Genomic DNA, 11,643 nt, shown 5'->3' with positions numbered 1-11,643 from the left:
TTTCTCTTCCTTTTCTCCCTTAGTTTTTTCTCTCCTATTTCCCGAGAGCTAGAATTTCTCTCTTCTCTCTTTCCCTTGTAATTTCTTGTGTTTATGTCTTATCCCTAGAAATCAACAGTGTCAAATGTCAACTTTCTTTGTAAGTCCTTAATTCAGTAATGTAAACAACTTATCACTGCACTCATTTCCAATCCTTATCTTACTTGATTAATTATGTTATCATACCATAAGCAGCATTTATGTAATAAATTGATTTCTACTATGGGAAGTATATTGTACATCTAAGAGCTTAACCCTGTTCCAGTCATGTTGTTTTAAATGTAAAAAACTCATCTTTTTGTGCTTCACTAGTATGCTAACTGTTTGCAAATTTTGATGAAATACTCAAAGTTCACGCGCAAAAGGTTATAATAAAAATTTAACTATTTTTCAAACATTCTACTATTATCTGGGTTTGATTAGTCATGAATATAACCTTAAGAATTATAGTCTTTATATAATTTATAGGCTTCTTCAGGCAACGGATCAGCAAAGAATAACAACAAAATCATACAAGATGGGCTGTAAGTTCTTCATCAACTACTGTGACATCCCATTTCTACACGGAGATTAGTTTCTCTCAAATAAAACTTTTCTATTAACCCTTCACAGGTTTTGTTTACTGGATCACTCTTAAAAAAATAACAAAGCTGCCCACGAAGCCATCATCTCAGCAATGTCAAACAAAGCAACTTCTGTAATGGAATGTATCTAAGCAATTGAAGATGTAGCTTAGTACTGTAGAAAACTCTTCCAATTAATTTCCAACGAATATGTATTCATTGTCAACCCTGTTAAATTGTGGAGCTTAATCAATGCTCTACTCTAAGTCGGTACGCGGATCAACTTTGCGATAAGGTCGCCATGGGGGTAGGAAGGAGGGCGGAGCCCTTGCCCAGTCCATGATATATTAAGTGTTGTTTCAATAAAGACAGTTTAGGAATTTTACTCTTGTATTGTGGTTGCCCTATTTTTTTTTTTATAATTGAGGGGTGCCACTATTAGGGTTTTATCATCACCGAGAAAGAGCTAGAGTTGCAGCTCAAGAAAAGTTTTTTGTGTGCGATTTCTCTTATAAACTATTTCATCTTTATAGTGGATTACTGCAGCGGTGGAAGACGGGACGTAGTCTCACTTTGAAGCGAACCTATATAAATTTTGTTGTTTTTCATGTTTGTTTTTCCTTTCTTCTGCGATTATTATTACTGCTCTCATTAGTTTGAAAATTAGGGCATCTAATTCCTAAAAAGTGGTATTAGAGCTTTGGTTTGTGATTGAGAGCAATGGCTGGTAGAGAAGGATCGACACTTGGAATCAACAAATTCGATGGTATAGATTTTGTATTTTGGAGGATATAAATCGAAGATTATCTCTATAGTAAAAAGTTGCACGCACCACTTTTGGATATGAAACCAGAAGGTATGAAAGATTATGAGTGAAATTTCTTCGATAAATAGGTGTTGGGAGTATTCCAGTTAACACTATCGAAGAACGTTGCTCACAACGTGGCATCAGAAAAAAACATAGTGAGGATGATGAAGATTTTGTTCGACGTGCATGATAAGCCTTTCTCAAATAATAAGGTACATCTCATGAAAAAACTCTTCAATTTAAATATGACAAAAAATACATCAGTGGCATCGCATTTGAATGAGTTTAACACGATTGTCAATCAATTGGTTTCCATTCAAATTAAATTTGATGATGAGGTTCGTGCTTTAATTCTTTTGGTGTCTCTGCCAAATTGTTGGGAGCCTATGAGGGCTACGATTAGAAACTCTATAGGCAAAGTGAAGTTGATTCTTAATGATGTTTGGGATACCATTCATGCAGAGGAAGTTCGTAGAAAGGACTCTAAAGAATCATCGACATCTAATTTTGCCCTAAGTGTTGATACTAGGGGCAGGAACTTCGAGAGGAATTCCAACAAAGGCAACGGTAGAGGGAAGTCAAGGAATGGAAAAAGCAAGTCCAAATTCGAAAAGAATGTGGAGTACTGGAATTGTGACAAGTTTGGTCACATAAAGAAGAACTGCAGAGCACCAAAGAAGGATGAAAAGAAAAATGATGTTGCAAATGCAGTGACTGAAGATTCACTCTTGTCGGTTGATAACCATATTGACTCTTGGGTGTTAGATTTAGGAGCTTCTTTTCCCACTACAGCACATCGTGAGATCATAGAAAATTATGTTGTTGGAGATCACAGGAAGGTGTATCTTGCTAATGGAGAACCATTGGATATTGTCGGTATTGGTAATGTCAGTTTGAGGATGTCAAACGGGTCAATATGGAAAATTCACAAGGTGAGATATGTACCAAAACTTACGCGTAATCCGATTTCAGTCGGGTAGTTTGATGATGAAGGTCATAATGTGACTTTTAGTGGTGTTGTTTGGAAAGTCACTACAGGAGTCATGGTTGTTGCACGAGGAGTTAAAACTGGAACTCTTTACATCACTTCCAGTTGTAGAGACATGGTTGCAGTTGTTGATGTTGTTACTAATTCTGACTTATGGCATTATAGGCTCGGTCACATGAGTGAAAAGGGAATGAAAGTGCTTCAATCCAAAGGGAAGCCACCAAGGTTAAAAACTATAAATAATAGTTTGTGTGAAGGTTGTATTTTCAGCAAGTAGATTAGGGTTAGCTTTTTTAAGGCTGGAAAAAAGCAAAAGACAACAAAAATGGTGTTGGTTTACACAGATGTGTGGGGTCCTTCAACTGTTACTTCCCTTGGTGGTTCTAACTACTATGTGATATTTATTGATGATGCAAGCTTAAAGGTATGAGTTTATTTTCTAAAAAACAATCTGATGTCTTTGATACATTCAAGAGATGGAGAGCAATGGTTGAGAATGAGACAGATTTGAAGGTGAAGTGCTTGCAGTCAGATAATGGGGGAGAATACATAGATGATTTCATGTGGTACTATGCTGATAATGGAATCAAGATGAAGAAGACCATTCCTGGAAAACCTCAACAAAATGGTATAGCAGAGAGGATGAACAGGACCTTAAATGAGCGTGCTAGGAGTATGAGATTACATGCGGGATTGCCAAAGATGTTTTGGTCTGAGGCTATTAGCACCACTGCCTATTTGATCAACAAAGGTTTTTCAACACCATTGGATTGCAAAATACCAGAAGAGGTCTGGAGTGGCAAAGAGGTATACTTTTCTTTCTTGAAAGTTTTTGGTTGTGTTTCTTATATTCATATTGATTCTGTTGTTAGAAGTAAACTTGATGTTAAATCTAAGATATGTTTCTTTATTGGCTATGGTTGTACCGAGTTTGGTTATCGCTTCTGGGATGACCAAAGTCATAAGGTTATCAGGAGCAAGGGCGTGATCTCCAATGAAGGCACCATGTATAAAGACACGTTGAGAATAGAGTCTGAGAGCACAAGTGATGGAGCTAAGAAGTTTGAAGTGATTCAATTGAGAGATCTTCTAGTTATTGAGATGGAGAATATCGCTCAGAAATACCAGAAAAATATACCCCCAGAAGTAAATCAAGACATTCCTTTGACTGAACTCAGGATATTTACCAAAACTACCAGACCACCACAGAGGTACTCCCCTACACTGAATTATATTTGATTGACTAATAAAGATGAACCAGAGAGTTATGAGGAAGTTGTGCAAGCTGATGAATCAACCAAGTGGGAGTTGGCCATGCGGGATGAGATGGATTCACTGTTATCCAATCAGACATGGTAGTTGAATGAGTTACCAAAAGAGAAGAAGGCCTTGTAGAACAAATGGGTGTACCGAATAAAAGATGAACATGATGGCAGCAAGCGGTACAAGGCAAGACTGGTGATAAAGGGTTTTCAACAAAAAAAAAAAAAATTGACTACATTGAGATTTTCTCTCTAGTAGTGAAATTGACTACTATTAGAACAATGCTTGGACTAGTGGCAAATGAAGACTTGCACTTAGAGTAGTTGGATGTAAAGACAACCTTTTTTCATGGTGATTTGGAGGAAAAAATTTACATGATGCTGCAACAGGGTTTTAAATGACAAGGAAAGAAGACAAATGGTGTGCAAACTTCAAAATAGTTTGTATGGTCTTAAACAAGCTCCAAGACAGTGGTATAAGAAGTTTGACACTTTTATGAGTAGTAATGGTTTCTTGAGGTGTTAGACAGATCATTTTTGTTATGTAAAGAAGCTTGATGACTCCTATATCATTCTATTGCTATATATTGATAACATGTTGATAGCATGTGCTTGCAAACAGGAAATAGAAAAGTTGAAAAGGGAATTGTCCAAGAAGTTTACAATGAAGGATTTGGGTCTGCAAAACAAATCTTGGGATGAGGATTAGTAGGGAGATTGATGTTTTGAAATTGTCACAAGAAGAATATGTGAAGAAGGTGTTGAGCAAATTCAACATGAATGATGTAAAACCAGTGAGTACTCTTTTGGCTAATCACTTTAGGTTATCTAAGGAGCAGTCACCTTCTACAGAGCAGAAGCGAGCCAACATGGCCAATGTGCCTTTTACTTCTGCTATTGGTAATCTCATGTATGTCATGGTATGCACTACACCAGACATAGCTCATGCAGTGGAAGTTGTGAGCAAAAATATGAGTAATCCAGGTAAGCAATATTGGGAAGTAGTGAAGTGGATTCTCAGGTATTTGAGAGGCACTATAGACTCAACCTTATGTTTCAGAAAGTCAAGCTTGGGATTACAGGGTTATGTAGATGCTGACATGGCTGGAGACATTGATGGTAGAAAGAATACCACTGGATATGTATACACATTGGGTGGTACAATAGTTAGTTGGGTTTCTAAGTTGCAGAAGATAGTTGTTTTTTCCACTACTGAGATAAAATATGTTTTTGTGACCGAAGCCAGCAAAGAGATGGAATGGTTGCAGTCTTTCTGGGAAGAATGTGTTGTACTGTGATAGTCCAAGTGCTATTCATTTACCAAAGAATCTCGTTTATCATGCCAAAATAAAGCACATGCAAATGCGTTATCACTTCATCAGATCGGCTCTGGAGGATGGAGTCTTAGCACTTGAGAAGATTCAAGGAAGTCAGAATCCAGCTGATATGTTGACAAAGACTGTTACGATTGAGAAACTGAAGTTGTGTGCAACTTCAGCTGGACATCTCTCTGAGGATTGAGAAGTTGTTGTCGCTATAGAGGAGATGTTGATGATGGATTAGTCTCTACGTGGGAGATTGTTAAGTTTTTTAGCCTAATGAACGCCCTACACTGAGTCTGTACGCGGATCGACTTTCGTGGTAAGGTCGCCATGGGGGTTGGAAGGGGGGCGGAGCCCCCTCCCGGTCCACGATATATTCAAAGTTGTTTTATTAAGAGCAATTTGAGAATTTTACTCTTGTATTGCAGTTGCCCTAATTTTCTCTTTATAATTGAGGGGTGCCGCTATTAGGGCTCTATCATCACCGAGAAAAAACTAGAGTTGCAACCCGAGAGAGGTTAGAGAAAACTCCTATAAATGTGTGCGATTTCTCTTGTAAACTATTTCACCCTTATAGTGGATTACTGTAACGGCAGAAGATAGGACGTAGTCTCACCTTGAGGCGAACTTGTATATATCTTGTTGTTTTTCGTGTTTGTTTTTCTTTTTTTTCTGTGATTATTATTATTACTCTCGTTAGTTTGGAATTAGAGCGTCTAATTCCTAACAAACCCCATAAGAATTTTCTCCCAACTCATAATCCTCCCAGCCACTCTTATTGTTCATTCCTCCTATGCACAACTGAACAGCTTCCTGCATTATCTTTTCTCTAGCTTTAACTACTTGGCCAAATTAATCCTTTTTGAGTCTACTGAGCGCAAACGTAAGCAGTACATATGATTACATTTACTAACTTAAGGAACCAAAAGTGCTATTCTCTTCCATCTTTTGCATTTCTCTTGGTCATCAGATACAAGTCTCCTTATTCAAAATTAAGGGATCCACAGACTTGGAGTCCTCAAAAGTTGCCTCATTTATTAGTTTAAAACGCTCCCATTTGTTCCCTCACTTATGTAGTTTCAGATACAGACTACAATCAACCGAGGACTTCAGTGCATTGATAGCTCAGTCTCCTGAATCCTGACGGTTCTTTGCAAGCTCAGATCATAGCCTGCCATACATTGACAGAATATCCCTCAGTTTAGTTGCTTCAGGACCCAACTTGTCAAAGGTTGTTGAGCAAGGTATCCTCCAACTCCAGTTCCCGAGCTGCCATTCCAGAGGGAAAGAGGTAAGTTTTATTTTAAAGATGATAAAGAGATGTGCAGATAATCTAAACAAATTTTGAATCGCAGCTTATTAACAGTCTGAGCAATTCGTGTAGTGTCAGTTGAATCTTCAATTATGCATGATCAAAATTTCTGACAGGTTTCTGGTGGGCACTGTTTCATGATGGTGAACATGCCATTGCCCCCCCCGCCCCAGTGCATGCTCATGGCATCGTCTCCTCCGCAGCCATGAGTTTTTGCGCAATGAGGTTAAGTAAAAACTTTTCTCTGATCAGACCCACCTGTGTTGCTGGAGTATTCATTCTAGCAGAACTTCCCAATCTGAGGATGTCTTGCATTGGTATAATAGTGGTCAATGCAACAGAAGACAAAGAAGCCCTAATCATCTCCCATGATATATCTTCCTTGTTTATGTCAAGATACTTGAGCACCTGTGAGAAAATCCTTTTCATTAATGATAGAAATCACTAAATGTAAGCCAAAAAAGATCTCAAACATCGGGAAAGATAAAAGATAGCAATAAGCATTCTTTATGCCAGGTTTTTCTTGAGCACCCACATTAGATTTCTCTTTCTCCACCAAGTTCTCCCACCAGCCAACCACCTGAAGATTAACACAAGCAAATACCGCAAAGAAATTATTAAAGAGTTAGTTTAGCATATGTCTGAAAGGTAACATAGGATCAATGATTTTTTATTCAAGCTTAAGAAAAAAATCTCCAGGTATTTGATAATTTTCAACAAGAATTTGCGACAAGATTCACTGGCCATTAGCATGTATGCTTAACCTATGTTTGGAATTCAAAATCATCAGGGGCAACTATCCCTGGATAACAGTAGCAACAAACAATTGTTGCATAAGGAAAAGAAAAAAGGAACACATGAAAATAAATGATATCCTTAGGATAGAAGGAACATCGAGAAAAAGGGACACAATGTCTTAAAGATGCTAGAAAATTACACCTTTCAAGTTTCCAGAATAAACCTTTACTCGAAAAGGCACTTAACTGTATTCGTATGGAAATGGGAAGCCCCATATACATGGGATGCTTGTAAGGTGGAATCAGTAACCCAGATGGGCATTTTGCAAGAAGTAAGAACAGAAGCAGAGCTACCAAAGGAAAGACAAGAACAGATGTAAGAAAAAGAGCCTCACAGTGTCATTGTCGTGAGTTCCAGTATATACAACTTGATCTTGTTCGTGATTATGAGGCAAATGAGGGTTGTCAGGTCCACTGCCAAAAGCTGGGATAAATTATTGTAGCAAAAAAATTAATGAGAGAGAAACTTTTGAAGTCGTTATCACAAAGGCAGCAAAATATAATGCTGCAATCTCAATATAAATATGCAGTTCTGTCTCACCAAACTGGAGGACTGCCATTCCTGGTGCACCGATGGCTTTCCTCAACTGAACCACATCCTCTGTGATCACCCCCTGTTAAATTGAAGATAGCAGATAAATATAGTAGGTCATGTAAAAGACATCAGGCAAAAATAAAGTACTTAATGCTGCAGTAATCAATTATGGAACATAATTTCACTAGTATGGCAAATTGATTCTGAGATAGGGAGAGGAGAGAGAGAGAGAGAGAGAGAGAGAGAGAGAGAGAGAGATGCTTTTTATGAACTAAGATAACTAGAGGAGTGAAGCAGATGGCTCTAAAAGTTATCATGTATAAAGAACTTTAAATATAGCACTAGTAACAAAAGTCAGAAACTATTTCATATCTGTCATATGCTTAGTATACCAAGTCTTCCGCTATAATATTGATCTTGCCAACAACCCTGAGAATAGCATCGAAGAAGGTTTTTCTTGGTCCAGCCTACTGCCAGGAAATAAAGTTTTAAGGATTAATGGGACTAAAAAACAAGGTATATAAAATAAAAATAAAAAGATATAACTAAGTTTTAACTATAATGTTCACCTTCCAATTTCCAACCATTGCAACCTTAGACTCTGCACAATTAATCAAATTGATTATCACACTATTACTAGTGGCAGCAGCTCAAAATGCATAGCTTAAATGATCCTACCTGCAGGAACAGCCCAAAACCCAGCAAGCCCTCTAAAATGGTCAATTCGAAACTCATCATATAGATTTAGAGCACGTTTGATTCGGTGTATCCACCAAGAAAACCCATCTTTTTCCATAGCTTTCCAATTATAAAGTGGACTGTCAAGGAGAAGAAACGGCATAAAGATAGCATAATATAGTCTTGAGGCATAAAGAGAACCAGGTCTCAGCTTAGTAACCTGTCCCATAGTTGTCCAGTTTCACTGAAGGCATCAGGAGGAACACCGCTAACTAGAACAGGAAAACCACTCCTATCCTGCAAATGTAATAAGGTAAGATGTTCAACACATGAGCCAATAGTCCCATCAGTTGCAGATCATGAACCAAAACAAGGTTGATGGAATTGATCATGGGATAAGAAAAATAAAAATATTTAATGCAGTCAATCCTTGAGATTACAATCTTATTTTATACCATTTCCTGGCAGCAAACTACTCACCAGCAAGAACATTTTTTTGTTTGCCCATACATCCGCACTATGATATCCCACATAGATGGGCATATCCCCCATGATCTTGATGCCTTTCATCTGTGCATAGGTGCGAACTTTTTGCCACTGCCTTTGGAACAAAAACTGCTGGGCAACAAAAACATCTATCTGCATTGAAAAAAAGTATGTTGCAGAAAAATAGATAAATCAGACTCTTGAGTTGAAAGGTTTGAGCTATTTTAAGTAACAAGGCCGTTCTCGAAAGAACCACTTACAAAGTCCTTGTGGGTTTGGTATACTTTCTCCAAGGCTGCAAGGTGGCGGTTTTTTAATGGTTCAGGCCAATCATGCCAAGTGAATGTATTTAACTCATTATCAATAGCTGCAAAAAGAGCCGCATCTTCAAGCCAACCTAAAATGGAGAATAACAATTAGAGAGGGAAGACAAGAAGGGTCAAAGCAAGTTTTCTTTCCCTGCAACATTTGATGTTAACTAGTAGATACATTTGGCTAAAGGCCCTGAAATTGTCTTTATCCCTCCAGTTTTGTTAAGCATTATACTTATGAAGATAGCCGCTACCATAAGCATATCAGCTAGAAAACATCCTACCTGAAATCTCAGGATCTTTACGGAAAAGCTCAAGCTGCTCCTTCAACTCCCCTCCATTTTCCAAGAGCCTCTTTGCAGCCTAACAAAGGGAAATCAAGCACACATGAGTAAAATTTTTCTCAAAAATTACATGCTTTACTGAAGCTAAAAGCATAGAAGATTTCATGATCAGCAAGGAGCCCAACTTCAATTATCTAGCTAGATGTTTTGCTGTATTGCATTAGTAAGAGTAAAAGAACATGTCAAAGGGGAAAGTGGGGGGGGAGGGGAATATGGAGTGGACGGCAACTTGCTAATCTCTGTTTAAATTGCTCAGAGCATATGGGAGTATGCATGGTCATAGCTGATTTCATTGCTTCCTACCTAAGGGCTTGCAGAATACAGGAGCAAAGATGGCAAATTCTAACAAAATTCAGAAGTTCCAAAAATGAGAAATGCAAATCACCAACAAAGTAAAAGAAAGGCCTGAGATGAAGGTATGCAGATATTTAAATCTGATACTGAGGAAATTTGCTAACATTTGCTTCAGTGTCATTTATAGCAAGTTGAACAATGAACTGTTATAGATCACAATACACAGATATAGTCACCTTGGCTACAAGAGGATCTTTAACATTTGCAACAGTGTCAAATTTCACATTTTCTGCATCCCTGGGCAACACACAAAAAAAAAAAAATGCAAAAACGATAAGTCAAGGTTTGGTACCCAACTGTTCCTAAACCGCTAGGGATCCTTACATTGGTTGTGGAAGCTCTTCTTTCTTCAATAGACCATCCTTAACAAGCTCTTCGAGAGAAATCAGAAGTGTATTCCCACAATTGGCATCCTGTGAGTAATCATCAACAGAAACCTTGAGTACAGTGCTAACAAATCCCTAATTAGCTTAAGAAAACAAAAATGAAAAGTACAGAATATACTGTCTCAAATATTGAACAATTCAACTTTCCAGTTTATGAAACTGAGATTACTTGTCCCGAATAGGGGCTTCCATCTTCATTGGATTTTCTTCCAGGTGGAACGAGAGGAAGAACCTGCACAACTGATCCCAGTCATTACCAAATTTCCAAAAGAAATTGAAAAATTATAGTCACACAACTATAATTCAGTGATCAACGTTGATTGAAGCGCCACCAGTTGATAAAGCCATTCACAGCACAACAAAATTGCAATAAAATATATAAATTTATGCTATGCGAAGTAAAAGTCAGTCAAAGAGCGATTCAAATAACTGATACTAAAGTAGCGTACAAAGTACAAATACTAAACTACACTTAGTTGAACTGAACCCAATAAATGAAACATTAATTTGGAAACAACTACAAACCATTCATCCACTTCGAAAGCTATATAAATCGCAATTCAAAGAATACCACCAATCAGAAAATTCAAACCTGCCAGACAGAGCAACCAGAATCATGAAGCCAATCTAAGAACTGAAAAGCCCCTAGGCCGAAATCTCCAATGCCATGCGGACCCGCTAACGAGCTCGGATGTAGCAAAATCCCAGCTCTCCTCCGCTTACTAGGATCCTTCTCCGGGTACCACTCTCCATAATCCTCCGGCAAATCTTCTCCCACCCCGACATGCTGAGCTGACACAGCACTAACAGGTCCACGACGCTCAAACACGCCTTCACTCTTCGTTTCCAATTTCATCATCACCGAAACCGAAGGAGACAAGCTAAAGAGATCAACTTTGCTATTGTTGCTGTAATTGCACGAGGACAGACGCGAGAAGCCATTGGATGAAAGAAAGGCAAAAGAACGAGAAAGAGCCATCAGAGAAGATGGATGGAGGACTCAAATTGCGACTTTGAGAGGCAGAGATACTGCCGCTTCGAGGAGTTATGTTGAGTGAGCTGCGGGAGGATCCGCCATTGGAGGGGGAGCTCGACACGTGATCATAGTCAGCGGACGTGAGGGGGTGACGTTTGGATTTTGGATGGATTGATGAGAGAGAGAGATTTCACTGTTACGCTTGTCATAGCTTTTTCTTTTTTCCAAATAGGTTAACGTTCGAAAGAATTAGAAACGTCAGATCAAATTGAAATAAGTATGGGTAATTGAAATAAAAAAAGGAAAATTGACCTTAATTGTACCGGTTCAATTGATCGATCTAGTATTGGTTTTATAAAATAAAACTTGATGTGTTTCAAAAAGTAAAAAATTGGGCCTAACCATTGTTGATTGGGTGTAAGTTGAGCCTCCTTTTCTTCCTTTCATGATTATATGGGTGATAGCACATCAAGCATATAATA

At 38.1% G+C, this 11,643-nt stretch overlaps 1 protein-coding gene across 1 annotated transcript; it reads right to left on the bottom strand.

The window, feature by feature from the left end:
* Nucleotides 1–5,916: 5,916 nt before the first annotated feature.
* On the bottom strand, nt 5,917–11,274 carry LOC137936666 (4-alpha-glucanotransferase, chloroplastic/amyloplastic). Its single transcript, XM_068781481.1, has 16 exons — nt 10,778–11,274; nt 10,355–10,417; nt 10,124–10,212; nt 9,976–10,036; nt 9,386–9,464; nt 9,051–9,187; nt 8,785–8,943; nt 8,525–8,601; nt 8,305–8,444; nt 8,196–8,227; nt 8,019–8,093; nt 7,633–7,705; nt 7,427–7,515; nt 6,830–6,874; nt 6,553–6,702; nt 5,917–6,251 (listed from the first exon to the last, which is right to left on the bottom strand). Exons 1-16 carry the CDS (start codon nt 11,162–11,164, stop codon nt 6,147–6,149), a joined length of 1,761 nt encoding a protein of 586 aa, XP_068637582.1. The 5' UTR covers nt 11,165–11,274; the 3' UTR covers nt 5,917–6,146.
* Nucleotides 11,275–11,643: the final 369 nt, after the last annotated feature.

This window comes from Aristolochia californica, unplaced genomic scaffold (assembly GCF_029961685.1).
Source record: "Aristolochia californica isolate CCGP_79_NKW_82.1479 unplaced genomic scaffold, dmAriCali1.0.hap1 SCAF_7, whole genome shotgun sequence".
NCBI classification, from domain to species: Eukaryota; Viridiplantae; Streptophyta; class Magnoliopsida; order Piperales; family Aristolochiaceae; genus Aristolochia; species Aristolochia californica.
The sequence above is the reverse complement of the archived record's forward strand: the minus strand, read 5'-3'. Positions and strand labels throughout refer to the sequence as shown.

Bases quoted from the DNA above. Each gene is read 5' to 3' on its own strand.
- LOC137936666 (XM_068781481.1), bottom strand. From the start codon at position 11,164: ATGGCTCTTTCTCGTTCTTTTGCCTTTCTTTCATCCAATGGCTTCTCG. The intron at 9,465-9,975 runs GTGACTATATCT...TCCCTTTGTTAG, and splicing joins AAGATCCTCTTGTAGCCAAG to GCTGCAAAGAGGCTCTTGGA. The intron at 7,706-8,018 runs GTATACTAAGCA...TCAATTTAACAG, and splicing joins ATATTATAGCGGAAGACTTG to GGGGTGATCACAGAGGATGT.